At 45.9% G+C, this 21178-nt stretch overlaps 1 protein-coding gene across 2 annotated transcripts in view; it reads left to right on the forward strand.

Moving 5' to 3' along the window:
- The window catches only part of CACNA1H (calcium voltage-gated channel subunit alpha1 H), a 137101-nt gene that overhangs the window by 105305 nt on the left and 10618 nt on the right, over positions 1–21178 (forward strand). For both annotated transcript variants that reach the window (XM_080386510.1, XM_080386511.1), the window contains exons 24-30: positions 1429–1580; positions 3749–3858; positions 4976–5109; positions 5692–5762; positions 14655–14733; positions 16773–16894; positions 17398–17736. In XM_080386510.1, the coding sequence (XP_080242636.1) occupies positions 1429–1580; positions 3749–3858; positions 4976–5109; positions 5692–5762; positions 14655–14733; positions 16773–16894; positions 17398–17736 (1007 nt within the window). The remainder of the gene's footprint in view (positions 1–1428; positions 1581–3748; positions 3859–4975; positions 5110–5691; positions 5763–14654; positions 14734–16772; positions 16895–17397; positions 17737–21178) is intronic.

Here is a 21178-nt window from a genome sequence, read left to right on the forward strand (position 1 = left end):
CCTCCACTCCACTTTTAACTACCAGAAAAAATAGTAGTTGAAAGAGAGCAACAGATTCAGTTTCCCTTTATCCAATTTATTTTAGGGTTTTGGACTCTAATCTGGCATCAGTTACACTACCAAAAAAAAAAAAAAAAGCCCACTTTTCAAGAGTCACTCCATCTGAAAGATATTAGCAAGATGAGAGGAGTGGAAGACACATTTCAGGGGGGCACTGAGTACTTTTGAACTTACTTCCCTCCTTATTTTTAAGGTGAAGCAGCTCCTTTTTCCTAGCTCCTCATATACTTAAAGCTCAAGTTGCTGAAACATTTGCAAAAAAACCCCTTTCTGTTAAGAGCACTCCTGCTCTGACTTAGTATGAACCTAACATGTCTCTTTCAGTTGCAAAATCTACAGTAATGCTGACTTTGGCCTTAAGTACACTCTTTGAATATTTACATTTCTTAAGTTTGAAAAGAATTTGACTCCATCTGAGTGCCCACAGCCATCTTGTGGTCACAGTCTAATTTAAGAGAGGCGCACGCAGTGAATACAGCTTGGTCACAGTGTCCAAATGCTCTCCTTGGAACAGCCCCAGGAGCTTGGTCCATGTGCAGAAATCTCCCCATTTCAAGGAGAAAGGAGTCATGACCAGAGGCAGGGATATAAAATTCTTGTATGTATATAAAAGTCATAGTCTGAGTGTGTTTTTAGATGCAACTATGCCCATGGTGTTATATTTCCAGAGGAGCTTGTGCTGATAGTTGTTGTAGAGACAAATGCTAAGCACCCCGCTCCATTGCTGTTGATGCTCTCCTGTGTGCTACTAACCCTCACGCATGTGCCCTACTGTGCCACAGGCATTGCTGTTTCCTTTAGGCCTTTAAAATACACCAAAAGCCTTCTGTCGCAGAAGCTGAGCTCAGGTTGTGTTCATCTCTTACATGGAACATGCCTGACATCAGCAGGATTAGACATGCATATCAGAGTCCAGACTGACGAGACCTGTCATAAGCCTTTCCTCTAAACTGCAGTTGAAGCTTTGCTGGGTTTGAAGACTCTCTTGGCTTTGGGTCTCATTTCCATCCTGCTTCTCACCTTTTCTGGTTTGTGACAAGTCATGTGAAGAGCTTGTCCTCTAGCCTGAGACAGAGCAGTAAGGACAGAGAGCGCTTGGAAGAAAAAAGGACCTGGCTGTCAAAGCTGTGGAGGCCCCTTCTGCAGGGACAAGAGGTTTGGCTCAGCCTGATGACCCCACTGCGGTTCTTGAAGGCCTTGCTGCTAGGTAGAATCACTTGGCCATCTCGTAGGGCTTGCTTGAATCAGTTCTCCTGCGGGCTGTGCCCTGCATCCAGCCAGGTGTGTGTGAGACATGACTCGCAGGCCACGTCGCGCTGGCTGCCCTGCTGCACTCATTGCACTGCCTTTCCTTCTCTTTTTCTGCAGAAGCCCAACGCAGGCCTTACTACGCTGACTATTCCCCAGCGCGGAAATACATTCATACCCTCTGCACCAGCCACTACCTCGACCTCTTCATCACATTCATCATTGGGGTCAATGTCATCACTATGTCGATGGAGCACTACAACCAGCCAAAGGTAAGAGCCACCCTGCAACGTGTCAGCTGTGAAACCCAGGGCAGGGGACCTGTTCCCTTGGGATACCACTGAGCAGCAGGGTCTGCAGCCAGCTCTGCTTCCTTGGGACCAGTCCCTGTTGTTTGAAAGCCTCGGCAGGCCCCACCCTCAGCATCTGACTCTAGGGCAGCTCTACCATCCGGGAGCCCCTTGCCTCAGCCAAAACCTCAATTTCCCTGCTTTTCCTTAAAAAACCCAGAGAATAAGGCTAAGAGAGAGTGAACTAAGCTTTTACTAGAAAAAGACCAGTCCGAATATTTCCTCTCCTAATACCAGATGTGACTCACCCTCAAACTGTAAAACAGTCCAGAGTTTTAGCATATTCCACTAACAGATATAAGCATGAAGTTAATGCATGCAGAGCAACATTCCTTTTCCTCAGTGAATTTAGAATAAATCAGCTGTTAGGTACAACCCTTCTTTATGTATCATAAAATCATTCCTTCCCAAGAAAATCTTTGGCATAAATCATATAGCCTGTCCATTTGCCACATATATTAATCTTCTATCACATTATCATTCATGGAGCTCTAGACTTGGCGTTTATTTTTCTAGTATTGCATGGTCTGCCAGGTAACCTGCAAATGCCTCCTGGAAGCAAAGCCAGAGCAGCACCAAGCCACAGGGTAACGTGTGTGTTTTACACCAGCTGACCGTGTGCTGTTCTGCTCCATAATTCCTTTGCATAACAGCCTTTCTTTTGCACATAAATGTTATTTATCCAGATTAGGTCTTACTTATAATTGGTTTATGTTCATGTAAAATGCAGTGTTGTAAATCTGAATGCAAACCATCACAAATGATACAAGAATTCAGGCTCAGGCAGTGTGTTTCAGATGAAATAGTAAATTGTCCCACATTCTTTTAAGTGCCATTTTAGACTGGATATCAGAAACTGAAAGGGTGGTCAAGCATTGGAAGAGGCTGCCCAGAGAAGTAGTTGAGTCACCATCCCTGGAGGTATTTAAAAGGCATGTAGATGTTGGCACTTAGGGACGTGGTTTGATGGTGGACTTGGCAGTGCTGGGTTAACAGTTGGACTCAATGATCTTAAAGGTCTTTTCCAACCTAAATGATGCTATGATTCTATTTATTTTAGGCACTGGAACAAAAATAGAGATAGTAGCGAATTGAGGAATGCCAACATCTAAAAACTTTCAGCTCTTGTTCCCAAAAAATCAGTGCATGGTCATCCCACATATCTGGGGTCAGCAAAGCACAGTCATCACACAAATGTGACGAGGAGAGCTTTCCTGTGGCCTGAGGCTTCCCCCGTTAACAAAGCAGACATTGCTTTGCACTCTCCTCGATAGCATTTTATTTCCAGTTGTGTCTGTTTTGATGTTCATTGTTGTCATTTTCTTATTGTAAGAGACCTATACTAGATTTAACTAAATTCCGCTTCCCTCCCTCCTCTCCCCAAATCCCTACCCAACCAAGGAGCTGTTTCACTCTGCAACTATCTATTTTAAGATCGCAGCAAGATTCTTTTGCTATTGTTGGCCTATGGTTCCAATGAAATCCATTATAAACACTCATCATCTTCAAGTATAAACACTGCGGATTCCTGACTTCCGAGAGCAGCTCTATGGAGAGCGTGAACATTGCACCAAATATGGACATACTTTGTCCGACTCTAGAGATGTAACATTTTTCAAGAAGGCAAGACTTAATCCATCTCCAACATTATTTTTTTTTTTGAGCATTTTAAACAAAGCCATTGTCCTAAAGGTTGCCGTGCTGAAATAAAGAGATGATGCATCAAGGCTTCTATTCTATCCAAGGCTAGGCAGTTCAGAAGAAGTAAACCTTATTAGATGGGGAAGGGGTAAAATTTTCTTTCTGACCCAGACTGAACAGTTCATGCACTGAAATTGGAGGTTTGATAGCCCTTGACAGAATTAGCACAACCAGTGTTAGTGCTTACGAATTTTTGTTTGCATCAGTGTCTAATCCTTTGTTTGAGTTTTGCTGTGTGATTTAATGCAGTTTTGTAACTGATCTCTGCAAGCTTTTATGACTTTGCTTCCTGCAGCTCTGTGCCTATGCCACCCCTGTGCCTGCCAGTACCTCCGCAGGGGGTCTAGGAGAGGATAGCTTGGTCTTGTCTAACTGGTGTCTCTTTTCAGTCCCTGGATGAAGCCCTGAAGTACTGCAACTACGTGTTCACCATAGTTTTTGTGTTCGAGGCAGTTCTGAAGTTGGTGGCATTTGGTTTTCGAAGGTTCTTTAAGGACAGGTGAGAGTATTTTAAATTCCTGTGCATTTGGAATAGAGCTGTCCTGACCCAGTTTCAAAGCCAGATGCTGGGTAAATGTAGCATTGCTATGATCGTACTACATGCTTTTTGCAAGGAAGAGCAAAGGGCTGTCTCTCCACAGGTGCAAATGTAGGAACTAAACATTCTAAGAACTGCTTTGCAGAAGGAATTCAGGAAATGTTACAAAATTCTAGGTAATTTCTTTCCCCCACTATCTGCCTCTCCACCAGGTCTGACCAGCTCAGCTTAGAGGTCAGAAACAACCTGTTGGCATCAATTCAGTCCTCAAAAGTGTTGTTTTGGCAACCTAAGGTGACAGAGCCCCTCACAACAAGTCTCCTCTGCAGTCCAAACCAGTCCTTTGGTAGACTGCTAGCTTTGTAAAACCTTTGGCAAAGGCAGAGGTAGTTGTGTTCAGCCCCACCGCCTTCAGATCCCAGCTGCAGAGACCTACGGATCTTACTCTGCCTCACATTTAGCCAGAAGCAAATATGTATGAAAGCATGTTGTGGTCTGGTGACTTGCTGGAGAGCAGGGTAAGATTGGACACTTTTTTCACAAGATCAGCTTGTTTGCTTCGTTTATCTTGACTGAGTGGCTGGAAGCTGCTATGAGCAATATTACTTCTGAGGGAAACTGGGTAGGAAAGACACTCCATTTCTTCACATCTTTGTTTCTTTCGAGTGCTGCTGTGAAAGGCCCTTTACAAGTGTTAGGCTATAAATTAATGGAGATACTCGAGTGGAGTAATTCAAGAGACAGGTGACATAGCACGGGAGCAGCTGTATTGCATCACATCAAAGGTCCCTCTAGCCTAGTGTCTTGTCCCTGAGAGTGGCTCCGAGCAGATAGCAGGGGGACAATAGGGACCGGGCAATAGGCAGGGACACTTCCCAGTCACAGCTTGTGGCTCAGAGGCTGTCTGTGCCAACTGCAGTGAGTTGGTTTTGTACCACACAGAAGATCATGGGATATGAGAGAGGAGAGGCATTTGGGATTTGCTTGTGCTTGTTTTTAGCCGATAATTCTCTACTCCTGCATTTCTGTCCATGTATGATTTTTTTTTGTGTGTGTGTGCTTCCTCTTTGTCTGTCAGGTGGAATCAGCTGGATTTGGCTATAGTTCTCTTATCTATTGTGGGAATCACACTGGAGGAAATCGAGATGAATGCTGCACTGCCCATCAATCCCACAATAATACGCATCATGCGGGTGCTGAGAATAGCAAGAGGTACGGCCTGCTCCATAGGTCTCCAGCCATCACTCCAGACATGTCAGGAAATGGTTTGGCTATCTGGTCTTTGGCTATTACTCCTGCTGTTTCAGTTTGACCTGAGAACAGTTAGGCGCTGAGGCTGCAAAATGTGAATTCAGAGAGAATCTAGGTGGGGTTTCATGAGTGTTTCCAGTGGCATCTTAGATTGGCCTCCAATTCAAACCTGGGATCACAGACCTTTTATACTGATACCAGACAAGAGTGGGAAGTGGTGGAGAAGGCAGGATCAGAGCTTGGGATGATGCTCTTCACTGGTTGTCTTCCCATCACTCCCCCATTTTCCTGCTAGGGCATGCTGGAATTTTTGTGGCTTTTGGTCTGTTTTACTGATGTCATTAACATTAATTGGTGTGGGAAGTAGTTGGGATGTTCAAATGTTCTGTGAGCCCTGCCAGGATACAGCGAGCTTGCCATCTGTATGAATAGATGCAAGAGAGATGTGAACCCTCCCTACAAGCTTTGAAATCAGATTTCCATTATGAATTTTGCTTGAAATATTTCCCAGCCCTGCTGACCAGGCTTTGATTCTCATTGTAGTGCTGAAACTGCTTAAAATGGCCACTGGGATGCGAGCGCTCCTGGACACAGTGGTACAAGCGCTTCCCCAGGTAAGCCCCCAGACTTCATCCATGCCCAGTTTGTTCCCCTTGGTGGACTATGCCTTTCGGGCCTGGGGACGGCTCTGTGCCACCGTGTTTGGTGGGCACTAGAAGTCACCTGGGGAGAACATCAGCTTTCTCTGCTGCCACCGGTGCCTCGGTAGCAGAGTTTTGCATGGCACATCCTCCTCACATCGTGTGTGCTAGATGGGAGATCCAGAATTACAGAAAAAGAGTTAACAGAGAGCCAGCTGCTGTAGGCAGAGCTCTTATAAAACACAGATTTCGCAGCAAGTTCAGGAAACACAAGGATAGGCAGAGAAAGCTGTTGGTGAAAGCATTGGAAGCAAGACAGCTTCCAACTTAGCAGTTTTCTTTGTGAGACAGGAGCAAGCATATTAATTGACACCTATTGACAGAGGAGCTGCAGTCTTTAAAAGGCAAACAAGGGGAGACTTTCCTGAATCTTAAAAGCTTGAAGTGAGGTCTCAAATCACCATATTCTCATGAGCTGCAAAAGGAACAAAGATGCTGCCAGTCTTAACAATATTTGATAGGATCCTTCAAGTGTTCAGTTCCTGGGACCACTTTTTCATAGATCCATTTATTTGAAAAAAAGAAGGAAACTTTTTGCTGACTTGCACTCCTCCCTCAACAAGATCTAAAGCACATCTGAAGAATTCCAAGAAGTTTAGGGTTCCTTTGGTTTTAAAATCTTATGCTATTTAAGCTGTGTTCTGCTAGTTTGTGGGTTTGGTGGTTTGAGACCTTTCAGTCTTTACAGTCAGCTCAGCTGTCTACATATTTCGATTTCATTTATCACCAGGACCCTGTATCCCACCAGACAGTACTGGAAGCATTTACTGCCATGCTTTACACAGAAGTGAGTATCAATATGAGGTGCCAGGCCATCAAGAACAAGGCAGAGGAACCCTGCAGGCTTCTTCTCTGAGCTGGCAGTTCAGAAGCAGCACTTTTAGGAGGCACAAGCATTGTCAGACAAGTTATCAACCCCTCCAAAACATCCCACAGCTGAGTCGCTGGAAGGAGCTTTATGAGTGGACCCACTCCATTCTGTGTAAAAGGCAGTGTAGTCTGTCCTGGGATGGACTGGGAGATTCAGGGGATCCCCAGCCCCGTAGGCACAGGGAGATGGCAGTGCACCATGCTGGGCAGTCACATCTTGATCCGCTCCAGCTGTCTGCAGTGGGATCACATCTCAAAGACAGGATGATAGCGCCGTGGCTTGGCCAGAAGCAGACACCGTGCAGACATCTCTTCCAGAATATTTGTGGCCTTATGAGAATCAGTAGAACTAGTACATGTAATTACCCAAATATACCCCTATGAGTTAGTTGCTAAGTACAAAGAAATCCATGATCTGTTCAAAATGACCTGGAAAACAAGGGGAATTTCTTTTTCTTGGAAAGACCCATTTAATTTTCATCAGTGCCATTAAGATGTTTCTAATCTGAGACATTTTCCCTTTCGTATCCAGATTTCAGTGAAGGATTTTGGCTGAGACTAAAGCATGGAATTTACCAACCTGATCCTTGTTTTGGTATTTCAAGAAAGCACTTGATTTGTGTCTATTTTTTTTTTCTTCTTTCAAAAGCACCGTGATTACAGAGCATATTTCTTTTCACTCCTTGTTTTCCCTCCCCATCCCAAACAATAGGGTGGCTGCAGGCCAGGTTTTTTGTTTCTTTGGAGTGTTTTTTGCAGTTCACATTCAAACCAAAGGCTTTCTTAAAAGGGGAATCCCCAGGGATATTCCAGGCAGATCTTGTGCAGATAAAAATGCCATTTTGTCCTCCAGTGAAATTCAGAAAATGAGAAGAGAAGTTTTAGAAGACCTCTCCAACAACAATCACTCCTCATAAAGTTGCAGCTTTCATTTCAAAGGCAGGGGACGAGTTCCCACTCCAATTTATGTAGCAGCCTAAAACCACAGCTGGAAAATTCTCATTGAATGTGTCTGCTAAATGACAAGAAAAATTAATTTGATGTTTATTCATTAAGGTTTGGGGGAAAATTCTTTGTCTAGTGTATGTAGAATGTCCATTTATGGGCTTGTGATGACAAGGTATTGTCACTGCAGCGCACTATTTTTTTTCTTTCTCTTTTGGGTGATTTTCATCAGCTTCCTAGTTGTTTTCTTCAGCAGTAGATACAGCTTAAGTAACAGTTAGGGAGCCAGCTGCCCCCAAACTTGGAGGAATGGTGGCGTTTTGATCCAAGACTGAAGTTGACATAGTACAGGGTTAATCTCCTCTTCTGGAACTTCAGACTGACCTTGAGCTGCTGCTTTCAGTGCAGAAAGACTTCCTCCCCTACTGCATCGTGCTTGTCTGGTAACTTTGTGTCTACCAGTTCAGAGATCTTCTCTATGGTGCCTCTTGAAAATAAAGAGATGGAGTAGGGGAGAACAAGTGAGGAGAGGCAAGAAAGAGAAAAAGTGGTCAGGGAAAGATCTCAAAAAGGCATCTTCTCTGCCCACCACCTCCATGCCCTCTTAGTCCCGGGAAATGTTTGGGATAGTGTGAATCGAGCATCACATTCCTGCCAAAGGCCATTGGTGCTTGTGCAGCACTGGCTCTTTTACCCACTACTGTGCAGTCTTGAGGCAGTATCTCCTTTTCAAACAAGAATGCAGGTTTTCCAGTCTCACAGGTGGTTGACCAAGAGGTTGAGCTAGTAGTGAGGCCACGGTCACCTAGAAAGGCACTACTGGCCTCAGGTCTGAAGGTGGACCCTCATGGTGTACCCTTGTGGAGGACAAACAAAATCTGCCATGGACTTTAAAGTATGAAGTGCTACACTGGTATAAACTTGAAATAGATCCACTGCTTTAAACTGAGCAGCTAAAAAGAGCTGCACTAGTGTGACCAGCTCTGACTTCATCACTTAGACATTGCCAGTCCTAATTAAGCCAGTTCAGTGCTGCCATTCACAGCCTCAAAACTCCCCTGTGGTGGCAGGGGCTTGTTCCTAGCATAACATAAGCCACGCAGCTCTGCACTGAACTTCAGCATGTCTTTTAAAAGCCACCTGGTCTTGTTTTAAGGATCAAAGTGCTAGGGAACCAGCCATCCCCTATCAACGAAGTACATTCTTTCAGTAGAAGTTTACTCTTTCTGTTAAAAGAATCCAGTGTTTTTAGTCTGAATTAGCCCAGTATGTTTTTTCATCGGATGTAAATTTGCTTTTTTTCTTCTAGAACGTCTCCTTTTTGGAGCAATAAGAGATAAAATAATCTTCCAGTCTGGCAAACAGAACAGCATTGAATTCCTTTAATCTCTCGGTATGAAACAGGTTTTCAAGACCTGTTTCAAGTGTTTTCCTCTTCTTTATGAGCTCTGGCCCCATTAAGGCTATATAGTGAATTATACCACTCATGCTTCAGCTGAATATTCCCTTGCTTATACATCTGGTGGCTGCATCGGTTTTGTAAGCAATGTCTGCTCTGTAAGACTCCTATTTGATGGTAATCCTTTTAGTCCTTTTCACATCCCCTGCTTTCCAAAGTACAATTCACCCTTTCTGTAGCATGGTCTGCACTTCGCTGCTGGATTTGTAACTTTGGCTGGGTTAAAATTCTCATTGTGTGAGTGAATCCACCCTATGGAGCAGCCCAGCTCAGTACACACAGCACTTCCAGTATCGATTGCCAGTAAGAAAACCTGCAGTCAGTGCTAAGCTGCCAGTGCTCTGCCTGTTGGAGAGGCAAAGTGGAATCCAGTCCAGTTGCCATCCTGGCTCTGCAGGGCCAACAACAGTAAAATGTGGAACTTTCCTATCAAAAGATCTGAGTTCTTTTTCCTTCTTTTTTCTCGCTTGGTCTCTGTATGGCACATTAATTAATTGCAGAACTGTACAGTATACCTCTTCCTTGACTTCAAAGCTTGGAACTCCCCCCAGATGGACTCTGTGCCAAGAAGAAAGTTAAGAACTCCTTGTTCTATCAGTGCCCTGAAGGACAGAATCTGTAGTTTGCTCCTGTCCAGGAGTTTTAACTCTTCTTGGTGATGTAATTCCTGTGCTTATCTCAACTTCAGCTTTTGAAGAGGTTTTCTGTCATTGTCTAACAGCACTTGTGGGACAGAAACAATAGTCTGCGTTTGCCAGATGCTGAAAACCCACAGTGACTGTGAAGTTCAGAGAGCAAGATTAGAAATGTCTTAGCAGCAAGCACTGCAGATGAGACGGATTTTGGAAGATAGGTAGGTATGTGCTGTGCTGCACACTGGAAAGAAGTACAAAGATGCCTGAGAGATTTGAGTAGCAAAGCAGAAATCACTAGGTAAAGAAACCAGTATTGGGCTGGCTGTTAGCACTGGGCTCTGTGGGACTGAGTGGATACACAGAAATGGGAGCTCATTCAGTTCAGCTAGTGGCCTTGTGGTTGCACCAGTGAGATGTCTTTAGCCTCCAAAGTTGTCTGTCTGGCCCTTTCCACTAGTCCTGGAATTCATACGGATGGCCTCTGTTTTCCAAGTGGACAAATGTGTCCATTTTCTTTTGGGTCTAGTGCATAAATTAGCCCGCGTTTTCCTGCTGCCAGAATTATTGCTTTGGCTAGAGAGTGCTGGAAGGAAGGTGAGGAGGACTCATGTCCTTGGAAAGGATTGGCAGGGGCTTAGTTTAATGAGAAATTGCTCTTGACAGCCGTCCCGGCGAGCTGTATGCATTGCCTGCATGGACAACTGAGATGCCAAGGTGTGGGCCAGTGATACAGAAATAATTGATGTCAGAGCAGGAAGAAACACAAAAGGAACTGTATTGTGCTTCAGCCAGCCATTGCAAGAGTGGGGCATCAGAAGACACATATTTCATCAATACCTCTCCCAGAGCAGGGAGAATAGAGGCCAGCAGGATCTAGAAGGATTTGGGCAGGATGACACAGCTGATGCTGCAACAGAGGAGCGATAATGCCCAGGTGACCGGTGCCCTGTTGTATGTGATCAGTGCAACACACTTGCATGTCAAGCTAACACAGCCTGGCACAGTTGCTCTATCTGCCTGCAGATAGGTGCTTCTTACTGGTGTAAGTCAGAGATTGAACTCTGATGGGACATGCAGTGGTGTTTAGCTACTGCAGACTCACTTGGGAGGAGGCAAAATACTAATAGCAGTGAAGTCTGCAAGAGTAAATCAGAGCCAGTCTCCCCAGACCATGCAGGGGAGGTGGGAGAAGGGGTTTTCTGGGTGTTTGGAGAGAAGGGTCTCTTTCCTTACTGCTGAGCAGGGTTATTCCAGGGCTTTTGCAATGGTAGATCACAGGTCCAGCTGGGATGCACAGTGGTGAAGGGTGGTAGCTCCTCATACAGGCTTTCCCTGCTCCTCTGGGTGGGATGGAGGACTCTGCCTCTCTCTGTGTGCCTGTCCCAGGCCCACAGACACTTTTGCCAGCAGTATATGACAGCCAGGATGCCAGAAAGCTAATGTCCAGGAGGAACCACACACTCACCAATGTCTCCATCTTCTCTTGTAGCTTCTCTGAGGTACTTTAGGGCACCAAGAACATCTCCAAGATGTTCTTAATCTCTGCTTCACTCCTTATAGGCCACAGCCTCCCCTCAATGCTGGAGCCACAGCAAATGATGGATAGCCACTGGCTGCCAGAGAGAGGGGTTATCTGTAGTTTTTTCTGCCCAGCCAAAGGCACCATCCCAAGTCAGGGGGAGTCTGATGGATAAACAGAGCATGGGCTGACCTGTTCAGTGCTGCTAGAGCAGAACCACTTCTCAGAGCCTGCTTGGGTGACTGGCTGCCAAAGCTGAGGCTGCTGACCAGAGCTGGATCCCTGTCCCTGATGGAGAGTCCCACACAGGCATCCCAACCCTTGGCTGCTGGAGAAAAGAGCCTGGACGTGCTCCTGCCCTGGCCCATTCCTCCCAGCAACATGATTCATGCACGATCTTTTTCTTGTCTGGTCTCAGTAGATCTCGAAGTGCTTTAGAGATATTAATTACCTATCCACAAGGGTATTACAAACGGGTACATTGAGTTACAGGAGAGGAATGACTCACTCAAGGTCACAGACATATATATAGTCTGCCTTCGCTGCTACTCAGCAGCCGCTGGCTGACCTCACTGCCTCCACCTCAGCCCGTCTCTGAGAGCATTCCTTGGGTCCTTCTCCATGCTCAGGCCTTGGAGAAGGCCATGGGCTGAAGAGGACCTTCCTTTCCTTTCCTTTCTGAGGGACATGTAGCAGAGAGCCATGGGCTAGCACTGACAGAATATTAAATCTGGCACTGGCTTGTACTGATTTAGCACAGCCAGAAGCTACACAAATAGACCAAGAGCTTCTGCTGAAGCACCTAAACAAGAGGTGAGCCATTTTGCTCAGCCACCTTCTCTTGAGCATCAGGTGTTTGTGGGCTGCCCTCTCCAACCTCAGGAGCCACCAACTGCCTGCACATATCCATGTGGATGCTGCATCTGCAGGGGGTGGTCAGGGCACCAGGTTGTTCTTGTGCACATGGGGAGCAGCTCTGGATGCCTAGGTGCAGGGTGGGATGGAGTTTAACAGGGAAGGTGGTCCCATCATCCATCCCAGGATCTGTCACTTGCTGCTGTCTCCCACATCTCTCTTTCACATAGCCGTGTTTCCAAATCAGAGTCAGATGTTCCGTCGCTTCCCAAGAGATCCTGTGCACCAGCTGAGCTTTGGAAATACCCATGTGTCTGCTGTCAGCCAAGGGCAGATGCAGCCTTAGACACCAGCAGACACCGCATTAGCACACACGCCTCTCAGCGCTTGTAGAGTGTGCCTATGGCTGTGATGCCTTGAGCAGATACGGCAAACCCATGAGTGTAAACAGGTCTTTGAAGGACTTGTTATGAGACATGTTGGTTCAGTAATTAGTCACAATCTTAAATCAGAAAAAAACAGAATCTTTTATAAATGCACATATACAGGAGGCAAATTGTTTATGAGTGAATGTCAGCTCGTAACATGCTTTGCATGTTGAGAGATAGATAATAGTTTTGACTGATAATCTGGTAATAACTTTGATGTTAGTCTAAATTCTTTGGAATTTCATCAATGCCAAAAGTTTGCACGCTGATTTATTAGGCATTAAAATAGCAGTAAAATATTTAGCAGTAAAATATTCAGCTTATAGGCTTCTTTGAAAAAAATCCAGCACCCTCTTCTGCAGTGCTACAACATCAGGTTTTAATATACACTCAACCTAGAAAACTTTTTTCTTTCCCTTTATTTGCTCATTTGCCTCCCCAGCAGTGTATGTGTGTGCATTTGCACATATGCCTGTTTTCTCGTGTTTTCTAATTTGCAGTCAATCTGCAGAGTGCCTTCTAATGTCTTACAAACCATCAGTGGTCTAGCAGACAGGAGTTAGGGAAGCACTATTCCAGAAGACAGTACATGCAGGTGAAATAATCCAGACCAGCCATCCACATCACTGTATTATCTCTATTACTCCCTGGAGTATGGTAATAATGTTAGTAGAATTGTAAAGCTCTATGTGTAGTAGCCAGTTTAGGCGTTACAGCAATTACAGTCTCCACTGGCTGATTTGACTATTCCCATTTCTTTAATACAAAAAAAAACCCTACTTCATAAGTGATAGCTCTGTTAATTTTTATGGTAACAGGTATCATACTAATAACCTTTCTAATGAAATTAAGTTGCATGGTCAAAATACCCAATATTTATACATACATTTATACATACATATATATATATATAAAAAAAATAGGCTGCACTGCCTAGAGAAGAAAGCTTTCTCAGACTGAAGAGTTCGCTAGAAGATACCTTGGGGATCATGAATCTCTCAGCCTGACAGCCTGAATCACCACCTAGTTCATTTTTATGATGCTTGTGACACCATGTCTAACTGGAGAACTCAACTGCTCGATCTCCATTACAAGCCGATAGACACGAGGCATTTAAAAGTAGCAGGAAAGGTAAATGTCACCAGAGTTAGTTGCAGGTAAAATGCAGGTGGTTAGCTGGTCAGGTTACTCTGCCCTTCATGATCTTTGCCTGAATCACAAAAAAATCTGCTCTTTGAGATGGTTTAAAGGTTTAGACCCCATGTAGTGATTGACTGCAGTACATTTAAGTGTAATGCCATTGTTATTAAGAACCTTTGTTCTCCCTTTAGCATCCTTGCGCTTCTATTACATCCCCTTCAGCCACCTTGCAGCGCATGTTAATACCTAATAGTAGCACATCGCACAGTGTTTGAACTGCAAGGTGCCTGCATTTGAGTGTTTGTATATAGAATAAGGCTTTTCTTTTGAGACACCGAAAGCTAAAATTCAAGTAGTTGTTGAGAAATATCTGTAAAGTGGCAAGGCTAGGAGAGCTTTACATCTTACTGGAGCATATGTTCCTTTTCTGAAAGCCCTTCAGGCCAGCGACACCTTTGAAAACCAGGCAATTCCTCTTGTGGCTTGAGACATGTCTTGTTAGTGTCACATCTTGACACCCTCAGCCTTCGTGCTCAGAGTCTCAAACCTGGCAAACAGAAAGGAAAGGCCCTTAAAACTCAAACCAGAGGAGCAGGTCACTTAAACTACCATTGCACTGAAGTGCAGTGCTAAGTGCCGCTGAGGCTACAGCTACAGGTTGGCCAAATTAGAGATGAAGGCAGCATCCGGGGTGAGTGGAAGGGTGATGGGAGAGGCACCAGCCACAGAGACTGCTTTGCACGTTGAAGTATCTGCTCCTTCCCCCACATGGGAGACTTCTCTGAATCTATTAAAGCAGAACTGTGAAAGGGGACCAGAGTGATGGAAGCCAGGGGAGATGATGATCAGCCTCTGGCCACCAGTCTCTCTTTTAATTGTGTTTAAAATGTTATGGAGCAATTTAATTCATGACCTCAATTTGCCTGACCCTTGTTCTGCTTTCTCCTTGTGTAGGTAGGGAACCTTGGCCTACTTTTTATGCTCCTGTTTTTTATCTATGCTGCCCTGGGAGTGGAATTGTTTGGCAAGCTAGGTGAGTAATGTGCCTGACACAATTTATTTCATCCGGTTGATGTTTATTTGATATCTAGCTGTTTCCTTTCTTCTTTTTATCATTCCTGGGCCTTCCTTAGCTCCACAGCTCACGGTCTCAAGATTAAGGTTTTCCCTTGATCTCAGGGTCACGGATGACACATGAGGATGTAATACTGTAGAGGAACTATTTACTGTTTAAATATAATTGTCCAACATGGCTGTGTTAACAAAGATGGAAGTTTGCTCCGTAAGACAGAACATGAGTCTGCAAAGCTGGATGGTAGTCAGATTCGTGCTGGAGAGGTGCCACCATAAACATGTCCCTCCTCGGAGCTTCTACCACACTCCATTAGTTTTCTGCACTTGGCTAACATTGCTCTTCCAGCTGCCCAAGTCTTGTCTGTCCATTCATCTCAGCATCACCTTCCTCTTTCTGCATAACTCAGGAAGCATCCACTGGTTCCTGATTGTCCAGCATCATTTATTCCTCTGGCTTGAGGATACTGCAGAGCTGATCATGCATGTGTCCACGGCTAAAAAAAAAATAAAAAATCAGGTGGAGTTAGAGAGAAAACACTATAGCGCTATCTTGCCCAGCTTAGCCAGGCCAAAGCAGTCACTGCCTTTGAACATGCTGTTCAGAGGAGATGTGTCTGCCTCCTCAATGTCTGCATCCCAATTAAGGCTTCAAGAGCATCAGAAGGGCCCTTCCTCTGCGGTGGTTTTATGGCTGTCATTAATCCCCTTTATGAGTCCAGCCCTCTGCTTGGATTACAAATGCCTGAAAGCAGAATATTTCTTTCAACCAAAGACAAATTGTTTTTCAGTCTCCAACAAATTCTGGAAAAAAATTAGTTCTGCATCCACCCTAAATGAAATACTGTGAGATTTATATTACATATCTAGATATATAGCTATGTATTTGTTCAGCCACAAAGGTGGAAAATGTTTTATTCATAGAGGCACGTTCTGCTGCTCTGAATCCTTTTTGGGTTTCTACGCGCACACCTTGCCGATGCCAGCCCTCAGGTAACCACAGCATGTGGTCAGAGACTGGGAAAGCCCTGATCTTGTCTGGGACAAGCTGCAGGTGGTCAGCACACTGCTTCCCATCCTGATTTAACTGGGAAATACTTTCACTTCTTTTTCTCGATCACTGCAAGTCCATGTCAGCCACAAGAACCATCAGCCCTCGCTCTCCCAAGACTGGTCATTTGTAGGATTTTTTTGCTTTTGTGCTTTTCCTTCCTATTTGCCTCTGAAATAAGTACCTACTAGTGAAATGCCCTAGCAAGAGACATTGCTGCCTGTGGTAATGAATATTTAATGAGCCTGTGTTTTATGGAAAGAGGGATATCTCATATGTTCTATTTACATTCATTAGTATATTAATTCTCAGGGGGAAAATGTCAAATTGCTCCACTTCATCTCAGTGAAATATCCCTCATGGTAAATGTACCCTGTAAAAAATAATCAAGGCAAGGACATAATCAAGAGGCTAATAGACAAAGGATAATGTAGAGCAGTATTTGTTGAGACAGCCCAGCAAGTCTCCTTCTTTCCACCTCCTTTTTGATCTCTTTGTGTGGGCTCTGCTTGTTGGGGTAAAGTCAAGAGAATCACAAAAATGCTGGTGGAAGAGGCTTCTGGAGGCCCCCACCCAGCCTCCTCCCACTCGATGCCCCATCACTAACTCAGAGTAGCTGCGGCTTTGTCTAGGCAAATCTTGAAAACTTTGAACAACAGAGCTCCCCTGCCCCTCAGGTGGCCTGTCCCAGGGCCATTGGGCCCTCCAGATGAAAATGATTTTCCTAATGTCCCGCTTAGACCCCCGAAGCCACGGTGTCTTTCTGTCCCTTATATCATCTGCCTCCACTGAGAAGCTGCAGGCCACCATGAGATCACCAGTGAGCAGCCCTCCCTGAGGCCATGTATCAGTGTGACATAGCTCAGGGTCTCACCACCAGGTCTGGGGGGCTGCTCTGAACAAAGGTAAACGTGGCTTTATTGACATGCTTCTGTCTTTCTCTCCTGCAGACTGCAGTGAAGAAAACCCTTGCGAAGGTCTGAGCCGGCATGCAACTTTCACCAACTTTGGCATGGCCTTTCTCACCCTTTTCAGGGTGTCAACAGGGGACAACTGGAATGGTATCATGAAGGTGTGTGCAATCTCTGTCTGGGTACTTTCTTCTCTCTGTAGATATACAGATACAACTTTCAAACAAATTTAGGCAACTCTTGTGTGAAAACAAAAAAGGTTTCCCTTTAAAACATCAAAGTTAAACTTTCCCATTTAAAAGCCAAATGTATTTTCAAGTGATAATTTGTCCTAAGTCTCACCCGACCTGAAACTTCATTCTTTTTAATGTATATATAATACGTTGTGAAAATTATGCCTGTTCTTGTGGCTGAGAGGAGTAACCATGTAGTCTGTGTCCTGTGCCTTTGGGATGTAACAGGATCCTCCTCTTCACAGATGATGGGATGCATGGTGTCCGTATTTTTTTCTACTCATTTCAGTTGTGCCTACAAGCTGTTGTGTCCAGGATATGTTAGTGGATGCTTTTCAGCCCTTGGCAGATTATCTTTGATGTTTCTGTATTTGGAGCCCAAGTAGAACCCCTGACCTTAAAAATCCCTTACCTCTCCCATTCTGTTGCAGGACACTCTCCGGGAATGCACTCGGGAAGACAAGCACTGCCTCAGTTACCTGCCTGTTATCTCTCCTGTCTACTTCGTCACCTTCGTCCTCATTGCACAGTTTGTCCTAGTCAACGTGGTGGTGGCAGTGCTGATGAAGCACTTGGAGGAAAGCAACAAGGAAGCCAAGGAGGATGCTGAGATGGATGCTGAGATTGAGTTGGAGATGTCCAGAGGAGCAACCACCTCAGCCACCAGTGGGAGCCGAGGAGGTGCAGTGGCCCCGGAGAGCAGACCACCCTACAGAAGTCAGGAGACCATGAAGTCAGAGTCAGCCGTGCAGATAAAGCACCAAGCCCTGGTAACAGTTCACACAAAGCATCTGCTTTTCTTGTGCTTGGGGTAGGCAGGGGATGGTTCTCACCAGTCACTGCTGTCTGATCATCAGGCAGTCAGATCCTGAGTGACACAGAGCCAAAGAGGCAGGAGACGAGGCAGCGTGGGAGGAAGGCAGCTTTCCTGGGTCCCCCTACAGCAGAGATGTCACCACCACCTCCGCATCTTGAGTCATCTCAGGAGGGCTCCCTGAGGTGCAAGGCTGCTTGAAATGCATTCGCCAGGGCTGATGCTGTCCTGACCATTGTTCTGGGGGAGGGCAGGAAGTCCATCTCTTGCCATTTCCAGTTCATTCAAAGGTCATGAATTTTAAATTAAAAAACCGTAATAGCCACAGTCCCTGTCCTGCTCTCCCAGCCAACACATGGGTCCTTGTCATTTTAGCATGGGCAGCAGCACCGGCGAGCAATCTCATAAAGCCGGTAATGACGGCACTGTCAACCCTGACACATACTGCAAAGGATGGCATAATTCCCTTCACACAGGTGCAGATGCACTGCTCAGGTTCTTTTTAATCCCACTTTGGGATTTCCAGAGGACCCTCAAGCAAACGGTGATGTGCAGCTCAGGAGGGTATGTCTGGCACTGGTGTAAGCATGCAGCTTCCCACTGGCTCATGCTCTGCTTAGGGCACGGCTGACACGGACCCTGGGGATTCTCAGAGCCCCTCAGCAAGAAACTGGAGGTTCCTGGGTTGATTTTCTAAACACTGCCTGGTCTCTGATGTCTATTAGTTCTGTAGAGAAATAGGGCAATCAGAAGTCAGGGGGGAAGGAGGGGTGTGAGATAATTGTCTCATTCCATGTCAGCAGCATACGATTCAGAGTGAATATGAAATTGCTTTGTCACCATGATTGCAAATAAATCTACCACAAAATCAATGGGGGATTCGAGACTAAATTACATTAAATTAGATTTTTGTAGAATCTATCAGACGCTATTAAGTAAAAAGAAATTTAGTTACACGGCAATGGGGAATTCACTATTTGAATGTAGTTCCTAACAGACGTTTCTGCAGGAAAATGCACCATAAACACCCAGGTTGCTTTTCTTATTGTGTGAAGGGAGGGCACATCCTTTCACGTAGGCTGTGTTTGCAAACTGAGTTAATTTCCATTGGGTTTTTCTCATCTTTCATTACCTCCGAGCCCATCAGGAGCTGTGTAGAGTCTCCTCTTGGCCCTAGAAACTGCAGGGTGAGAGGTGATGCTCCCCAGAGGGAGAACAGCCTGAGCAGGGAGCTGGCCACAGATTTCCCCCTGCAGATGAGGTTGTTCAAATGCAGGTGAAGATTTGCAAGCCACAGCTCCCCCAGCCCTGCACAGCACAGAGGCACGGGGGGTGGGGGGGTGGGGGGGGGTGGGGGGCTGGGTTGTGGCAATGCCCTCACTCACCCCTCAGACACCCAGGCTGTTCCAGGCAGGCATGGGTGGCTGGCAGCTCGGTCCTGTGCTCCCTGCTAGCTGCATTGAGGATGTCAAATACATAGGGCCCTGTATGACTAATCCTGCTACTTATGGTGGCATGGACACCCTGGAAGGTGTTGCAATATCTGCTACATTTTCTTGCCATTTATGACAATTTTGGCAGCCCACAGTTTTGGCAGCCCATTTGCTTTGCTTTTCCTTCCTCCTCTGGATGAATGGAGCAACTAGGAAATGCCACAGGGCAAACGTGTTCGAGTGTTAAGACCCAGCCTTGCTCTGCTACTGATGCTTTTTATCTCCCCAATTTGAAGGAGGTGCTGAGCTGTGAGAATGTGTCTTTAGCCGTCCCAGACTCAGACATGCTGGAGGGGGCAGAGACTCCTATCATGGAAATCCCGTCCTTCTGCTCTGTTTCCCAACATGTCCTGACACCTTCCCACAAAAACCCAGGCCACAAGGCTGAGGTGAATGACATCGTGCCGTTGTTTCTGCATTGTGGCATTGTGTTTTGGTGCTGTGCAACTAGTGATGGTGTCTGAATTGTCCTAAACCTGTCGCTTCACAGCCACAACAGTTGTTTCCATCCTCTGTCCTGTAAGAACTTGTTTATGATACAGTATTGAGGAAACAAAGGCCTAAGCAGATCAATACAATTAGGATCAAATTACAATTAGGATCAAAATACAGATCAATTAGGCTTTCAGCTAGCACCAGAGCTGTGGATTCAGGAGATGCTCTGGGGACATCACCCAGCAGACCAGAAGGGCTGTAGCCCCCTCTGCTCCATCCCTCCCGATCGCACCACAAACTGGTGCCCAGCTCGCATTGCATAAGGATATTGCACAGTTTGCCCTGCTGCAGCACAGTACCCTCCTTGGGGTGAATGAGCTCCAGATGTGGACACGGTGGGCGTGAGAAACATGCAAGCCTCGGTCCGTGATGAAGATGCACATTGACTGTGATGGGGAGCACATTTGCTGTCATCAGAGAACTTGCAGGGGCCACCCAGAATTAATCTGCTTTAGGCTTGGGCCATCTTCCCCTTTATTACCTGGCCTCTGTCATGACTATCAAGGCACCTTCTAGTGGCAGGTATCTCACAGTGTCTCCAAGCAAATTCTGGGCTCAGATTAAGGTCTTGATGACCATGTGGTTTTCCTTGTGCAAGATGAGTGATATGAAGGTATAATCCTCAAGGAAGTCCACAGCTCTGCAGGGTGCCTGTTAGCTTGGCCACCTGGAAGCTGCAGAGGCTCAGAGGGAGATCGCAGGGAAGGCATCTTTCAGGGACAGGCAAAATTTCTGACTTTGTAAATACAACTGCAAGGGGTCCTGGGTTTCTGCTGGCAGAGCTGAGAGCTTGTTACCTCTACAGGGACCAACAGCATGACCCTGGCTGCCGCCAGAGCTGGCCTGTGCCGGGGTGCCAGCATCAGCAGGCACAGGCAGGGAGTTACACCTGCCCTTGTTCTGCCTCTGCCTTCCCCACCGCAGAGGCTGCGAGAAATGGCTAAGCTCGCTCACCGTGCTGAAGACACACATCTTCAGAAAGGGATCAGGAGGAGTCCTTCATCTGGGAATTTTGCCCATGGCTTGTTTGTAGGCTGTTGGCTCCAGGCCTCTGAGAAGTTACAGTGTTCCCTCTTCCACAGCATCCTGCCAGTCACCTTTGCTTACAGAGGATCTTCTGGCTGTTTAATCACCCAGGAAGGGTCATGTCCTGTGGAGGTATTTGCAGGATTAGTTCTTCTTGAGCTCCCTCTGCACCAGAGCAAAATCAGAGCTTGAACAGACTATTGATTCCCAGACACAAGAGGAAGGAGTTAGGCTCAATCGATTAAAGGTGCTCAGCTGAGCCTCTGAGCTGCATCACCAAGAGTGTCGGCAGTCAGTTTATTGCCTTTCTACTTGGCCTGAGAGGGGTCCCATGGTGAGCAGGGTCCCACCTTGCACATCTCTACCAGATGCCTGGGACCCTCC

The sequence above is a fragment of the Falco punctatus genome (genome assembly GCF_963210335.1).
Source record: "Falco punctatus genome assembly, chromosome: 4".
NCBI classification, from domain to species: Eukaryota; Metazoa; Chordata; class Aves; order Falconiformes; family Falconidae; genus Falco; species Falco punctatus.